The sequence below is a fragment of the Gobius niger genome (assembly GCF_951799975.1).
Source record: "Gobius niger genome assembly, chromosome: 14".
Lineage (NCBI taxonomy): Eukaryota > Metazoa > Chordata > Actinopteri > Gobiiformes > Gobiidae > Gobius > Gobius niger.
The window spans coordinates 5,049,766-5,066,795 of NC_136865.1; the positions used below are offsets into that span (position 1 = coordinate 5,049,766).

The 17,030-nt window shown below is 43.7% G+C and overlaps 1 protein-coding gene across 1 annotated transcript in view; it reads right to left on the reverse strand.

Moving 5' to 3' along the window:
• hibadha (3-hydroxyisobutyrate dehydrogenase a) overlaps positions 1–17,030 on the reverse strand; it is a 44,706-nt gene that overhangs the window by 13,513 nt on the left and 14,163 nt on the right. Inside the window, exons 5-6 of the mRNA XM_079571319.1 lie at positions 4,212–4,345; positions 3,518–3,594 (exon numbers count right to left, since the gene is read on the reverse strand). Coding sequence (XP_079427445.1) covers positions 3,518–3,594; positions 4,212–4,345 — 211 coding nt within the window. The remainder of the gene's footprint in view (positions 1–3,517; positions 3,595–4,211; positions 4,346–17,030) is intronic.

Below are 17,030 nucleotides of genomic sequence, written 5' to 3' on the forward strand. Positions count from 1 at the left end.
GCTCTTCTGATGGGCTGGATAGAATAAACATGTGTTTAAGGTGTGTATTGGAAGAAGATTGGTCTCAAACAATTCTCTTCAATAGGTATTTAGCTAAAAGGAGTTCCTCTGCAAGCCACAAAAGGCGCAGTTCCACATAACACACTTATCTCGGCCTATGTACTCGCCTTGTCATGTATCTAGACTACCCAGTACACACAAGGGTTTCCACTACACAAAGTATCGCTCCCACAATACTGAAGTAACAACAGGAAGGCCTGAAAGATTTTGTAAGTCGCGATGAGAACAATGGTCTCTTTTCCACAGGCAGGCGCGACTCAGCCCAATGCTTAGTCAACCCAGTTTAGGCAAGCTTTACCATAGCCAAGGTCAGGGCCAAACTGGTCTGACCAGGTTTAGTTTAGTGACGGACCTCTGGCCATGGCCAAAACGCTAACCCGTGACTAATGTGACGTGAACAAACTGCTGGCCTCTGAATGACGTCATACCGCTGTTCTAAAAGGGGATTTTGCTGATATTAGCATTTAGTCACAGTTAGCAAAACTTAAGCTGATCTTAGCATAACATTTGCATGTAGCTTACCTTCATAGTTCATATTTTAGTGGTTTCTTTTCTGTTTTATTACAGCTTGGCACATCTGAATGATTCCATGACCCCCATCAGAAGGCAGCATTTGTCCACATTTGCTCTCATCGCAGCTTACAAAAATTGAATGACGATCTGTACAGTGTGCTCCTCTGTGGGGACGCTGCCCCCAAAACAAATGTGGTGTATTGTGTAGTGGAAACAAAAGTATGTTCTGGGCAGCTCAGAAGGTACTAATGTCCTCAATTAAAATAACATAGGTATCGAAAAAAGTACCGTTAAGGCACCGGTACCGAAAAGCTGGTATCGTTAAAGTAGTGGTATCGAAAAAATATGAACGGTACCCAGCCCTAGTTCTGGGTTGAGTGGATATATGCGTTGATCGTGGAATAGCGGCTGATGTGGACAAATGCTGCCTTGTGGTAGGATTTCTGGAGGTGCCAAGGCAAATACTAGAGGAAAGATGCAGCTAAAAGTAAGTAAGCTATATGTTAACAGCGGCTAAATGCCATCATTGGCAAAATCCCCTTTGAGAACAGCGGTATATTGTTGTGAAATATTACATCAGTATGACCTGTATGTTCATAGTGAGGGCTGTCCACTCTCTCATTTACCAATCAGAAGCCAGCGTCTGTTTACGTCACGTTAGTCTCGGTTGGGCGCGCTTTGGCCACAGCCAGAGGTTGGTGCCAAAACCTGGTGCATTTTTTGGCAAATGCAAGCAATACTAAAGAATTATCTTTTTTAGAAAGTCAGTCCCAATGTCACTTTAAAGGTCCAATATCATGCAAAATCGACTTTTTGGAGCTTTTAGCCATGTTGTTATGCTATTTCCTTATCAAAAACACCCCCAGAGTGGTTTGCGGCTTCATTCACGCAGCTCTCAGTAATCCTCCTGAATCCTGCTCTCTGAGCAGCTGCTCCTCCCTCTCCTCGTGAACGACTGAGTGTTCAGTTGTGTCGTAACAACGGAACGGAAGTGCTCGACGTCTGTAATGTAATGTCTTAATTCTATGCATACGGCCTGATTTTAATTTGTAAAACAGCTTTTTCATTATTTCTGTCGTAAGAGAGAAACAACGAGTAAAAAAAGAAAAAAAGAAAAAAAAAAAGAAAAAAAAAAAAATAAAAATAAAGGATGTGCCCAAAGTGCTTCCAGGTCAGCTGAGGCCAAAACAAACACATCGCGTCTGAACAGATCAGTCATGTTTGCGCTGCAGCTGTGAAGATGGAGCTCGTTACCTACTCTGGACACCTGTTTTTTATTCTTAACTAACGATAATGTCACGGACGGAGAAAAAGAAGCGCGTTTGGCTACGAGGACGAGGAGTTTATATTCAACCCTTTTCAGGAAGAGGCCACTCAGCTGTTTTTTTCTCCGGGATTCAGCGACTATCACCAAAATATTGTTTTTCTGTGACTGTCTCTGATGGATGTTTGGTGAACCTTCGCCAGAATCAAAGTGGATTAACTTTTATAACCAACGCGAGTCCCATAATATAAACAGCGATGGAGCAGAGGGTGAGTCAATCCAAACGCGGGTTAGCTTGTGTGTTAGCATATTAGCATGTGTGTTAGCCATTTATGAAGCTGTGTTGCAGATGTCAACTCCATATAACTGCATCGTGAAGTAACTTCACTTATTGTTGTTTATTTATATTACGGTAAAGTTGTATGCGCGGAGAGAGGGGGCGGAGTTAACTGAATCGAAGCGTTCTGTCTTCCGTGTTTGAAAAATACCTCCAGAAAACACTTATATTTATCACAAAAATGAGTGCTCCATAATGGTAGAGGTACAATATATCATATAAATGCCTATACTTAACTTTGGAATGGCTAAAATAGCATGATATAGCCCCTTTAAGCAATGAGACGGAGCTTTCCTGCGAACCAGATTGGATGGAGTATCTGTTCAGTTAGGATAACAACAATGAATATCAAAGTTTGAAATCTAGTCATGTTTGAGCTTTGACTAAAGGCACAACTCAAAACATGAGTATCGATGTTGGTACTGAAAAGGCCAGACTGTTGTGGCCCTGTGCATGTGTGATGGCTGTTTGTCCAGATCCGCTCACAGAGCTGCAGGGAGATGCGGTGGAGATGGGAGCGGGCCTGTTAGCGCCTCCATATTTCAGCAGATACGGCGGATTTATGCGAGAGGCTGTGGCCAATTCTGCTGTGCCTTTCCGGCGCAGATAAATCACATGCACACACCGTTCAAACGGGGCAAACACAGACGGCTGTAAATTCACATGCAGCCGATGGAGAAAGGGACCGTCTGATCAGTTATGTCTTTGGGGAGAAACTACAGACGGAGTAAGTGAGCAGAGCAACTTGAGCGACACGAGAAGAAAATTAATCATTAAAAATTAGCATACATGTTGTGAATGCAGTTGACAGCCTTTCAGTTAATTGCTTTAAAAAATAAACTTGAATTGAAAAAAAAAAAAGTACTACACCATCAGACAATCAAAAAATGCATAAACTGTACGTATTTTTTAGGTATCTTTCTAACAGACACTTTCTAAATGACTCAGTAGGGATGGTGAGTGATGCCTGTGTGGGGATGAGGTTTGTTCTCTCTTTGACAGCTCTGTGACAGAGCACTGATAGAGCTCTATCAGCAGATGGAGATCAGGATAACAGGCCCCGCCCACTCATCCATCTCACTCAAACTGACACGCCCCTTCCTATTACATAAACCAGTCCTTAGAATCCACGCTGGAGCGGGCCACTCTGCTGCCCCATAGTAACTGACAGGAGTCTGGATTTTAAATGTCTTCATAGTATCCCAAATAGAACAAAGTGACACGTACCCATCATGGTCAGGACTGAAAGGTCTGATCATGACCTTATTAAAGGTGAAGGGTTTGATTTCCCCGACCACGTGTGGCCTTCTGTGTAGAGTCTGCATGTTTGTTTCGTGCCGTACCTGATGCCAAGGTTCATGGTCTCCGCAGTCCCGATCATGCTGATGGCCAGCAGCATGTTGTTGCAGATTTTGGCCGCCTGCAGGAAGTTCAAATATATTGTGAAAAATCTTCTCAGGAGAAAAGAAATCACCACAGTGAAAGTGGCACAACAAGAACACAATTCCACATTGTGGGGCCAAGGGAACTGCATCCTGCTACATGAAATTGATTTATTAAAAAAAAACAAATGTTGATGTGCACTTCATAGACATGTCACGTAAAGCGCTGTGCAACATACGGTTTTTAATTACTCCACACGCTGACAGAAGCGTGGCAGCATCAGTCTGTTTCGTTGGACCCTCTGAGCAGGATGAACCACTCACTCACCACTCAGCCTGGCACCTGGTATTCCCACAAGGTATCCCATCCAGATACTAACCAGGCCCCACCTGTGCAGCTTCAGAGGTCAGACTCAGTTTGTGAGATAGTAAAGCTAGCTGGTTGGGAATGACTCATCACTAACCGTATGTGCCTTATTGTTGGTGTTGCCTGCTCGTCTGCTCCAGGGCAGCAGTGGCTACAGACAAAGCTCATCACTTTGGCCAACGAGTGAGTGGACAGAGGTCTTGGTGCAGGCAATATGAGCACTGTCATGATGTAATATGGTGAGGGTGCACAGACTGATCTTAGGTGTGGGAGTCCTGGTGTTCTTACCTGTCCTGTCCCGACCAGCCCACAGTAGACCACATTGGCCCCCATGCACGTGAGCAGCTCCTGGACAGCGGTGTACTCCTCTTCTGGCCCGCCCACCATGAACGTCAGTTTGGCCAAACTGGCAGCGCCCACGCCTGCACACACAGGAGAGGCCGAGGGTCAGAGCAAAAACAAACACGGCTCTTTAGAAAGGACTGAGAAACAACGTGGACTTCTACATTACACGGTTAGCAGGCTGCTTGACCCATGATCTCTGCAGGGGCCACTATGGCGAGCAACGCAAGTTTATTTGTAGAGCACAGTTTGTACACGAAAAAACACAAAGTAAAGCGCTTCATAGATACAAGAGGCAGATAAAACCAGCTCATCAAACATCAATGATATTACATTATTACATTTAACCCAAAGAGTGCAGATAAATACTGTCAGCGTCGCAGATAAAAAGAACGGTTTATAGCCTGGATTTGAACACTATCAGAGCAGAGGCCTGTCTCACACCTTCAGGAAGTCTGTTCCAGATTTGATCAATACAAAGAAACACAGCCTCACTGTGTTTAGTCCCGACTCTGGGACCAGCAGGAGACCTCTCCCTGAGGTTCTCAACACTAGAAGCTCTTCAGCTTTTTGACCAAGAAACATTTCCCTTTTGAATACACAACCTCAGTGTTGTAATTCAAAATGCTAGTCTGAACAGTGGAAGAGTGCTGCTTCTCAAAGTGTGGTGAAGGATTTGAAACAGGGTTCATCTGAGACTTTTACCTGTACTACATAATGTGAATGTAACAAAATTACAGTAAATGCTGATCAAATGGGAAGAAAGAATGAAGAGAGACCACGGAGGTGATGAGGAGCTCGCTGAGACAAAAACATGAGTGAGCAGGTGTAGTCTGCTCACACTGAAGGATTTAGCGCTCCAAAGGACACTATTTTTCAGCCTCTGCATCAGTGACTGTGAGGAAAAGGTCAGGTGGGCTCCTCTCTCTCTCTCCCTCCCTCTCTCTGTCCCTCTCTCTCTCTCTCTCTCTGGGACAGTGGCGGGAGACCCCCTGTGGGAGCTCTGGCCTTTTGTCCCGGGGCAGCTGCTGTGGGTCCCCTCCCATGGGCGGAGCGGCGACAGGCCACAGGGGTAATTAACTGCTCACTTTATCATGTTCAATTAGGCGTCCGTCCGCTGGGCTGAGGGCTTAAGGAGCGCGGCCTGTTCTATCAGATTAACACACACTTTAACACGTCCACTCAGCGGCACGGTCAGGGACGGCACAGAGAGCTGCTACTTGTGGAATATGGATGATTCCACAGCCAAAAAACGTCATTTATTGGTCACAAACACACAGATTTACCCGATCACAGTGAATGAGAACTTTAAGCAGCAGGAGATATCTAAGTTACCTCTTCGTAGCAGTATAAAAGATACTAGGTGCACATGAATTGAGAGAAAATAAAAACTGAGGTTTTAAGTATGACCAAGACAATATTCACGTTAATGCATTGCTTTAAATCACATTAAAATAAATTAATCGAAGCAAGAAATGACCTGCTCCCTAATATCCGTTCCTTTGAAATGACTAATATTGTGCCTCACCACCAGGTGCACCAGGTGGAAGTCTCTGTACTTCTACTTTACTTGGCTAAAGCAGTTTGTTTGACAAGCAATTTTGAGTTCTATCACAATTAAATATTGGCAATTATTTACAATTAAAATTCAAATTTGTGATGAATTAGTTATCATTTTTGATCGATTCTCTGACCAATTTATCAAGCGTTTGCTCATGTGCAAAACGAGTAGCACGTGCAAAAATGGCACGGCAACTTTATTCATGCCGCGCATTTCGTACACAACCCCCTAACCCTCACTCAAAACAATACAAATAATAATAACACATAAGTCTTATATTGCGCTTTTCAAGGAACTCATAGACTCTTTACAAATGAAACAGACAAGCAAAGATGAGAGTGCTATTGTAGGTTGTAGGCGAGCTGAAACAGGTGAGTTTTGAGCAGTTTTTTGTAGGTGGTCAGTGAGTTGCTGATGTGGATAGGGAGCGAGTTCCAGAGGGTGGGGGCAGGGATGGCGAAGGCTCGGTACCCCCAAGGTTCGGCAGAGCGGAGGCGACGGGATGGGCAATGGCGGCATAGGAGGTCTGTGAGGTATGGAGAGACCAGGTCATTGAGGGCTTTGTAGGTTATGAGGCGAACTTTGTAATGGATGCGCTGTGGTACGGGGAGCCGGTGAAGCTGTTTGAAGGACGGGGTTGATGTGGTCTCTGGAGCGGGTGTGGGCGAGGAGGTAGTCGAGTCTCGATGTAATAAATGCATGGATGAGAGTTTCGGCAGCAGATGTGGAGAGGGTGGAGCGGAGGCGAGAAATGTTACGGAGGTGGAAAAAGGCAGTTTTGGTGATCTGACGGATGTGGGGCTTAAATGTGAGTGTGGGGGTCAAAAATGAAACCAAGATTGATCTGGGTAGAGGTGGTAACTGTACGGCCATCGACGGAGAGAGTGAAATCTTGGGAAGATGGGAGAAGTGATTTGGGACCAATGACAATGATTTCCGATTTATTGGAGTTGAGTTTAAGGAAATTGGCTTTCATCCAGGATTTTATTGCAGAGAGGCAGTTTGTGATGGTGTTTACTGTGGCAGGAGTGATGGATCTGGTGCTGAGGTATAGTTGCATGTCGTCTGCGTAACTGTGGGATTTTAGTCCGTGATTGTGAATGATAAGTCCAAGGGGAAGCATGCACAGGATATACAGAAGGGGACCAAGCAACTAGCCTTGAGGGACTCCATGGTTGACAGGTATGGTGTGAGACGCGCAAGTGTGTATGCGCCTATGGATCAGCAGGAGACGCAATTGCGCATTTTTCACGCATTCTGCCACTTACATATCACATTTGGGGCCCTAATATTCTACACTGCTCACAAAAACTTAGGGCACGCTCAAAAAACACAATGTAACTCCAAGTCAGTCACATTTCTGGGATATCAGACTGTCCAGTTAGGAAGCCACGCTTATTGTGAATCAATTTCACTTGGTGTTGTGGAAATTAAACAGACGACAGGTGGAAATGAGAGGCAATTAGCAAGATCACTCCAAAAGAGGAATGGTTTTGCAGGTGGTGACCACAGACCATTTCCCTGTCTTCATCCTTTGTACCGTATTTTTGGAACACTTTTGCATTTGTCCAGTGTTCTCACCACGAGAGGTATCATGAGGAGCATCTACAACCCACAGAAGTTGCTCAGGGAGTGATGCTCATCCAAAATGGCACGTCCACTTGTGCTGTGGCAAGAAGGTTTGCTGTGTCTCCCAGCGCAGTGTCCAGAGCATGGAGGAGATACCAGGAGACAGGCCAGTACACCAGGAGACCTGGGGGGGGGCCGACCGAGGTCAACAACCCAGCAGCAGGACCGCTATCTGCTCATTTGTGCACGGAGAAACAGGAGAAGCACTGCCCGAGCCCTACAAAATGACCTCCAAAGGGCCACAAATGTGCATGTTGGTACTCAAACGGTCAGAAACCGACTCCATGAGGGTGGTATGAGGGCCCGACGTCATGAATATGAATATGTCACGATATGAGGGAAAAATTGTGAATCTATCTTGAATATTTATATTCAAGAAACTATTGCATTTCAGATTGTGTCAAAACAACATAATACCAACTTGAATCAGGACAGAAACCCACGACGACAATTTTTGCGATAAATCATGCAATCCTACTGGCATTACATTCACGAATCGAATGACCGTGATTGCTGCTTAATCTGGGAAACAAGCCCCATAGTCTATATATGCTCAAAGGTCGGTACAATTGTGCACGAGCAGCAGCAGAAACAGATGAAGTCAGCTGGAGGCGTCTTCTGGGGCCGATCCCGCTCTAATGAAAGGCCTCTTAACAGTGAGAGCCTAATAATGTTGCTGTTAATAATTAAAAGGGAATTAGCCTGACAAAACAGCTCTGGCCATAAAAAACAAAAGTGGAGATGGCGAGGGGGCGGAGGCGATGGTACAGTACATGCAAACACGCAGGCCTTGGAGAAGAGCCCCCTTCCCCCCCGCGGTAATTGGCCGCTGTTGTCTGTATAATGTAGGCGTGTTGTGTGGAGCGGTGACAGGGGTTGTTCGGGGCACGCATCCACAGAGCAGCGACGGCGGCACACACAAGCGCATATGGCACGCAATGTGGGAACGGGGAGACGGATCAAAACGAGCATATGGTTTGGTAAAGATTTATCCATAGATTTCACATTGTTAATAGGTTGTTGACTCATTAACGAGCTGATAGCAAAAGGACAGAACAGCGCTCTGCCACTACTGTAGGACTATGGGCGCCACAACAGTAGAATTCATATACTTCAGTGTATTTTGTGGCTCACCTGTAGGCTTCAATTCGTTACGCAACTACAACAAACAAAAAAATAAGAAAAGATGATGTGTTGATAAGTCAAAATATTTCACCTTAATAGTTACAGTGCATCCGGAAAGTATTCACACTTTCCCACATTTCATTATGTTACAGCCTCATTCCAAAATTGAAATATATATTGAAATCTCATTTGGGAGCCTTAAGTCTCCATGGAGAAGAGTTGGAGACATCCCCACTGCCAGTAAAGTTACTGTGAGGTCTGAGGAGAGGTTTGTTTTTCAACAATAAGTTTTTCATTGTATATATTGGGTGACATTTTACTCCTTTACTAATCAAGGTCAAATTGCGGAAACCTTTATCACACGGGTTTCAGGCTAGGATAGGAATGGAGTTCGCTGGCCAGGCTAACGTTTGTGATCATCTGAAATCCCTGCGATGGCCCGTCGTCAAAAATTGAACATCAAATTGTTTCATTCTGTTTCTGGCTAGCGTTTTAGTGACAAATTGTACAAACCACAGAGCTATCGCATTACAGCTTATTTCCACATCACTAGAAGCGCAGTCCCCTCCCTCCGTCACCGGCTGAGGGCGAACGCCGCCGTGCTGACGACGGCTCCTTCATTAGTGCACTGCAGATCACTGGAGTGGGCCACTGAAGAGGGGATTATTGATAACACAGCCAACGGACCAGTCGATATAGCACACCCGGGAGAGCGAAACAGAGAGAGGGGCGCACCATGCGTCGTCAAAATATTAGGTGGCAAAATATCTGCATCGCAACAGGCCACGATGTATCACGAAATCACTGAGGTTTTCTATCTGAGTCAGATTGACACAGCCTAAAACAAAAACACATATTTGTAAATAGGGCTGCACCATTTTGACAAAAGCCTAATTGCGATGTTTCTGCAGATATTGTGATTCGATTTGCGATTTTAATCATTCATATACAATCTAGCCCATGTTTTATTTTTCATGCACTGTAGCATTGAGCTGCATTTAAACTTCTAAAACTGCTGTTAAACATCACCACAATCATTTATTACATTTCAGCTTCATGTAGCAACAAATCTGCAAATCTGCAAGAGGCAGCAAAGAGTATCCAGGAAATACTTTCTTTAACTTCCGATCTCTGGCACAGTTTATCCTTTCACCGCAGAGCACCACCAGGAAAAAAGATTCGCCAAAATTTCACTTATATTCCTCATTACTGAAACAGCTATGCTGCAAAGGGGAGGTGGTGGGAGGTGAGTTTGCTTGGAGATTGAGAATCAAGAAGTGATTAAGTGACTAAGCTGTTTTCCAATGCATGCATTTTCAAAGATATATATTGATGGTATGACGCTTCAGGACTCTATCAAAACAAAATCCAGGAAATACAGATTGGAGCGCTTAGAGAAGCACCAATCCAGCATTTTTGCTTCCAATGGATACTGTGGGTTTGATATCTTCCGATACCTGATACCAACCAATACCACAAGACTTTCTTAGAAGCAGCTTGCTGTAAGTGAGAAAGTGAGTGGCTATCTTTTGTAACAAATTCATTTCTCAATTTGTGAGACCAATAAAGTCTTGACTTATCTTACAAACAAGATGTTGCATCTCAAGGGGTTTTCCACGAGTAAACTGTAATGAAAAACATCAAACAAGGATCACGGGACTTTCCTTCACTTAATATCCTAGCTTCATGACAAAGGCAATTAGGTTACATTAACAGAGACAACTTACAAGCATTGTGCATGTCAAATATGTCAATAATTCTTTTTTATTTCTTTTTCCCATTCTGAGATATGTTCTTACCTGAGCTTAGACGAGTTGATACGTATCTGTCTGGTCTTTGTGCGTGCCCGTGGAAGAGCGTGGTAGCTTCTAGCTTCACCACGTTTGGAGCTATAGGAATATGCTGGGGGAAGCTAAATGCTAATAACATCTTTGGTCATTTTTTGCGTGACTGAGGGCACGTCACACAAGCAGACAGGTACGCATCAACTCGTCTAAGCTCAGGTATGAACATATCTCAGTATGTAAAATCGGTGGCCTGTTCCTTTAACGGAATTTCATAACCTACATTACAATCACTGAGACCTTCTGGCCAATGTTATTGTATAACTTTGGGTGAACCCATCATAGTTTCTGTCCCAGACTTAATTAGTTGCAGCTCGCTAGCATTAGCATGCTGCTGTTTTTTTGCACAGTGATCAAAAGGTTAAACTCATAGAAACTCAGCAGTTCAGTTGAGGAACAGCATGTCCACTTTGGCTCAGTTGGTGAATGTTGTCTGTATCAATTCAGTATCGGATATTTGAAACCGGGATTTCCGATACTAAAGCCTCCAAGGGTGAAGCTAAATCCTACACTGAGGAAGGAAAACTCTGCCTGGCCTGTACCTCCCACTCTCCTCCTCGCATTACCTAATCACCCATAATAAGCTCTTATGATCTCTAGTGGATTTCTATAAGCACTGACACTGGCGTGATGGAAGATCTTTGCGGCCGCTACAATAATACCTCATTAACATAACAGTGTGCCGGTGCTGTTTGTTAGCGTTCGAGTCTGGGGAGACAGTGCATATGTGTGTGTGTGTGTGTGTGTGTGGAGCGTACGCGGGCCCGTCCTGGCAGAAGACAGATTAAACAGGAATCCTAATGAGGCTTTGGGAGCAGGGGTCCGCGCCTCATCCATCCCAGTGGGGGTGACAGGCCCGCCGCCGTTAGCATCGCGCCAGCTACACAGCGCCCTCTAGGGGGAGGACCGCGGTGTATGGGCAGAGTGTACGCTTATGATGGAGGAGATGGGAGGGGGGCTAGGGTGCAGGAGGAAGAGCAAAAGTGGTTGAGCGGAGAGGAGATAATACGGTCTGAGAAATGAGCTATGATGTAAAGTAAGTAAGGATAATTAATAACAGAATACTTTCTTTATGAGCTTGGCTGCAGTTTTTAGTTAATACAATGGTCTCTTCTCTGGAAATGAAGAGACAGCTAGATATTACGGTCAATAACATCACTGTGCTATCAATCTTTATGTTGTTAAGAAACCAAAACTGGTTGTCAAACTCGCAAGTGTAAAACCCGCCACCAACACTGCGATTAGCTTCCGAACGTGGAGGACTAAAGTTTTACACATAAAGTACACCATGAAGTCTGGATATTCTGCCATTAGTAGCTGAACCCAAATCAGTGGCGCTCAACTGGTATGACATATGCAGTAGCAGCGGTCACCAACTGACGGCTACTTCAAGGTTCCAAAATAAAGCATTACCAGCATGTATTACTGGGATATCCGGTCACAGCTGTAGAACAATTGTAGAACAGAACTGCATACTCAAGAAACCTGACTGTAAAAAAATATACAATTTTGCTTGATATCTTGTGTTCAGTATTCATCATTTCTTCATTGCTGCTCTGGGCCTGTCGTGGTGCCTTGCCTGACTGTGTGCATATGTGGCAAACATGTGCACTGCCTTCATGAGCGAGCAATGAGCACCATTCCACTTCACAGGGATTTACAGTGGGAACTACAAACATGGAGGTCGCCGGACCAGCTGTTTAACTCTCTGCACACCATAAACTTGTACACACCACAGATGACACTAAAACCATGAGAAAAAATGGTTCAATCACAAATGAAAAGTTAATTCTCATCTCTGGGAACCGAGAGCTTTCAAGCCGCGCTCATATCCACTAATGCCGTTTAAACGAAGACACCCGCCAATAAAAGGCGCCGCCTGGTTTGCACGCCGCTCGTAAGTGGTCTGCAGTGACGTGGCCCTGGGTGAAGTGGGCACCTGCTCTTGCTTGCTGCGAGGGGACACCGACACTCAGACGGGGGGACTTCAGAGCACCGTGTGAGGTAAAGGTTACGAGGCTCCGCGCCCGTGTTGTGTGCGCACCGCTGTTCTAAGTGCTAATGAATTTAATGCTCGCTACATAAGCTTGCTCCTCTGATCCCTTTCGCAGCAGCAGATGGTGTGCACTTGCCGCCGTACGTGTTGGTAAACCAGGTCTTCAGATGGCACTGATGGGAGGCCTGTGAAGTCGAAGCCGCACCGGAGTTTCCATTAGTTTACAGAGACTACAAAGGACTGATGAAAACCCTGGCTTTATCGCGTGTGCTGGGAAAGGAAAGAAAAGACAGCTGTCATTTCTATATCAGAGGATTCTATTATTGCAATGATTTTATGCAATGATTTCATGCAATGATTATTATATCAGGTTTTCCTGACTGATAAGGTTAGGTTACGTACTACTTCCTACAACGAAGGCTTTCACTAAAGCTACTGACTACAGACGACAAAGGCTACCAATGCATAGAAATAATGGAAAATCTCTTCTCAGACAAATTAATGGTGAAGCGCCACTGCATATCTGACCCAACGAAAACAGAGTACGTAAACAAATCTGATTAAGCATTTAGCTCAGAGGCCACTTTTAAACGCTGTAGCTTATCCAAAATAAAATCTCAAACGATTTTTACATTCAGCAACTTTTTTATTCAGGATTTTTGGCCAGTAGGCTTTATTGAACAGGATGGTTCAGTGCAAAATGGGGTGAAGAGTGGGGAGCAACATCCAGCAAATTGTCAGAGTTGGGACTCAAACCCCTGATGCCAGGATTGGAACAGTTGTCTGTGTACATGGCAGCAGCCTTATCCACCTTATCCTTAGCCATCCGGCTCATCTTTTCACGTATAAGTTGCATAATGCACCTTTAAATTACAGTACATTTAATATTTTATACTCAAATTCATTAAGGATACATGAAAATAGTAGACATTTTCCGGATGAAAATAAAAATGACCAAATACAGTTGTGAATGGGAACATTCAGAGGCAGGATGTTTACTTCACAACAGCGCTGCCTCGTGTGGTCCAGCATTATAATTACACCAGAGCAGATTTCTCTCCAACAAATGAAACCCCAAAACGGCTCTGAAGAACACAGCTCAATTTAAGCTCAGTGAGGGAAAGCTGTGCTCCGAGAAACAGCTCAGCAGCTGGAATGGGGCATTTGCCAAATGCACTAATGTTGCTGGTAAACAGGGACTATATGAGGGCTGGAGCAGGGCCATGACAATCCACCGCTGCAGGAACACTCCATGAGAACTTTTACTTTCGAGGCTTGTTCACACAGAGTACCTCTCAGATTTTTCTGCAGGAGGGTGATTTCTACAGACCAGCGGGGTCACTCGCTCAATTCATAAAGCTAGTAAAGCACACAGTACACTCTGAATGTCGGTGGGACTTTCTTTGTTGCAGAGTCTCTTAAACTGGAGTACTGGCCCCAGATGGGAAGGTTGGAGAAACTCGAGCACTAGAATGGAAGCTTATGCAGAAACATGCAACAGAGAACATGCAAACTCCACACAGAAAAACTCCATCTGGTCTGGAATCAAATCTGTGACCTTTTGGCTAAAAGGTGAAATCTCTAATCACTCAACCACATGTGCCTAATAGTGGTCCTCAACAATTGACTGTTCTGAAGTCGAGAAGTATAACAGAACCACCAGAAGTCTACACGAACCAGAAATCCACTTTACAGCCCAGAGCTTGATCTCTCTCTTTATCACTGCGGTAATCCGTTGCTCGCCTGCCCTCCTCATTCCCCGCCAATGCCCCCCTCATCAGTAGCATCATCAGTGGCCTGTTCCACGGGGAGGGCCCCGGTCAATGCTAGTGACAGGGGAGTGAGGGAGTGAGGGAGCTGCTCTCACGCACAATCGATCCCTCCCCTGGTCCGAGGAGGCCCGTCCAGGACACTGACACTGCGCAATGAGCCCCAATTAGACCGTTAAAGGCCCTCGCATTAGCGCCGCAGCTATCGGCATATCGGTGCAGCGCTCATTTCCTCCTGAAAACCTTACCTAACCTTACGAGAAAGAAATGCCTACATACTCTGAATAGGCTGCCTTCATGAGAAATAACATTTTATAAAGGTTATAGTTTGATATTGTATGTTTGAAGAAGTGAATTCTATCGTAGGATTTGCAGATGTTTTGACATAGATTAATATTTCTGGAATTATTGGGCCAATCCACATGAAACAAAAAATTTTTATTTTATTTATTTGGTTCATTTGGGCTGCAGCACAACAATATTCTCAAAAGGAGTATGTGGAAGATAACTTATAAATGCCCCCTTCTGAGTAAGGAACGCACTTTTTAAGGTGATGTGAAGTGGACCAATTATTTTATTATTTATTATTATTATTATTATTATTTATTATTTTATTATTATTATTTTAAGTTCATTTTTCCATGGAGACTACACATTTCATCTCTGACTATTTAATTAATTTATTTATTTGATTGGAACAGTGCATGTTAATGAACAAACATGGAATACATGCATGTCAACAATGCCGGATTGTAGCCATTAGGCTAATTTCAAATCAACATATTCTGAGTAATTGTAGGAAGCTGATTATGTTTAATTTTATATATCATCTCGAAGGGCTTTGAGTTCACGCAAACTTAGAAAAAGATGGTTTGTATGATTACAAAACTATATTATGGACTTTTCTCAGAGCTTTTTTCCATAACTTATATGATGCAATACGAGTACAAAAAAGGATAAAGGGATTTATAATCTGATAGATTTTTTTTTTTTTTTTTTTTTTACTTTACCTATTAGTGCAATGTTCTTTTTATTTAATATTAGTTATGTGGGATCTCAACTAAGTTTTTTGGTCAAGGTTAAGAAAATGAGATTTCTCTACTCTTTCGATTACTTCAGTGCTTATCTTAACTTGGACATTTACCACAATGTTCTTGTTTCAAAATAACATCAGTTTTGTTCTTAAACTTGAAAATAATGTGTCAAACCATTGTTTTATCCTTTTCGGTTCTATTGTGATCATGAACTGCTGCAGTTGGTCATTTATGTATTAAAACAACTTTGGGCCAAGAACTGAACCCTGAGGTACACACACAGGTGTCTTCTTTGACCGTACAAATAATCTACGGTGAAAAAAACGTTTCTCATGATAAAATCAGAAGGGTAATTTGGAAGGTAGCGGAGGTAACAAACTGGATTTTCTGTTAGAAGATTGTAAAGCTGAGTTGCAATAGTTGTTTTGGCTTCTATTCATCATCTCATAACGAAATCAAATCGAGAACACAAAGGCATTAAAGAGGGGGTATTATGCTTTTTCCAATCACATAGCACCAGTCTATAGCACACTACAATGATGACCAAACCTTCTGTTGGTCTGTAAATGCAGTAAATTAGAATAACTGCCTTGTATAAAATTGCTCTCTCAAAATGGCTGTAGTGAATGTCTTGAAATAGGCCTCTGTCTCTTTAAAAACCTCTGACCCTTTCCGGCACGCCCCCTCCACATGCTGTCTGTGGCATCAGTGGGGAGGGGGTTCTGCTGAGGAGCAGTGGTTGGTTACTTGCCTGGTGACGAAAGCTCGGAGGCGTCTCCAGGAGGTGGGGGCGTTCCTAGGAGGACTCAGGCAAACTTATCCCTAAAATGGCTGCCATCAGAGTTTTTACAGATTACTCAAAAATACGTGAATGTGCCAAGGCAACACTTCAGGCATGTTTTTAATGAGGGCATGACATAATGACATGATGTAAAGCTTGAAAAAGTAGATTTTGCATAACACCCCCTCTTTAAAAGGGACAATACAGAGTTAAAAAATGGTAAAATTCTGTATTTGTTCCAGTATTGTCCTAATGTGTCCTAATGTGTAGAATGAGCCCAGACCTGTTCACCACAACTGCCTCTAAAATCTGCACAAAAAGTTGTTAATTCAGGTCCGAATTGCTGTCATACACGAGACTGCAGTTACGCGTAAGACCTATATACATACATACATACATACATACATACATACATACATACATACATACATACATACATATATATATATACATGCAAACATATACTCAGGCGAATAAGGTGACAATTCAACAAAGCAGGAATTGTTCTTGTTAAATCCAAAGTTTGAAACAAAACAAGGATTTATGCATGGACAACTTGACAATTTCTGTACTCTAATGAGTTTTGTAGACTTAAAACAAGTTTACATCTTTAATACAGGTGGAGCTTTCTGTTTTGGAGTTTTACATGTTCTCACAGTGCTTGCCAGCTGGGCCCAATCTTGGATTCCCTAAAGAGACATTCTGAATCTTGGTGAAACTTCTCTAATTAACTGAAGGTAAAAAAATAAAATAAAACATTGTTGGGACAGGGAGTTTTGAAATAAGTTCACCAAAATTACATTTGCACGTTCACATTTAGATTTTTCCCCATCTAACCTCGGTCCGGGCCACATGGGAGCCTGCAGGAGTAGACTGACACGTTGACGTTTGGCCTGGATCTGACAGACTGCTGATGGTGGTGGTGGAGCCGTGCACCAGCTGCTGTGGGCTCCCATCTGGACCTCACCTCCCTGTGCCTGGTCACCGCTGCTCCCCTACCCTCCCATCGCCCCCCCCCCCCCCCCC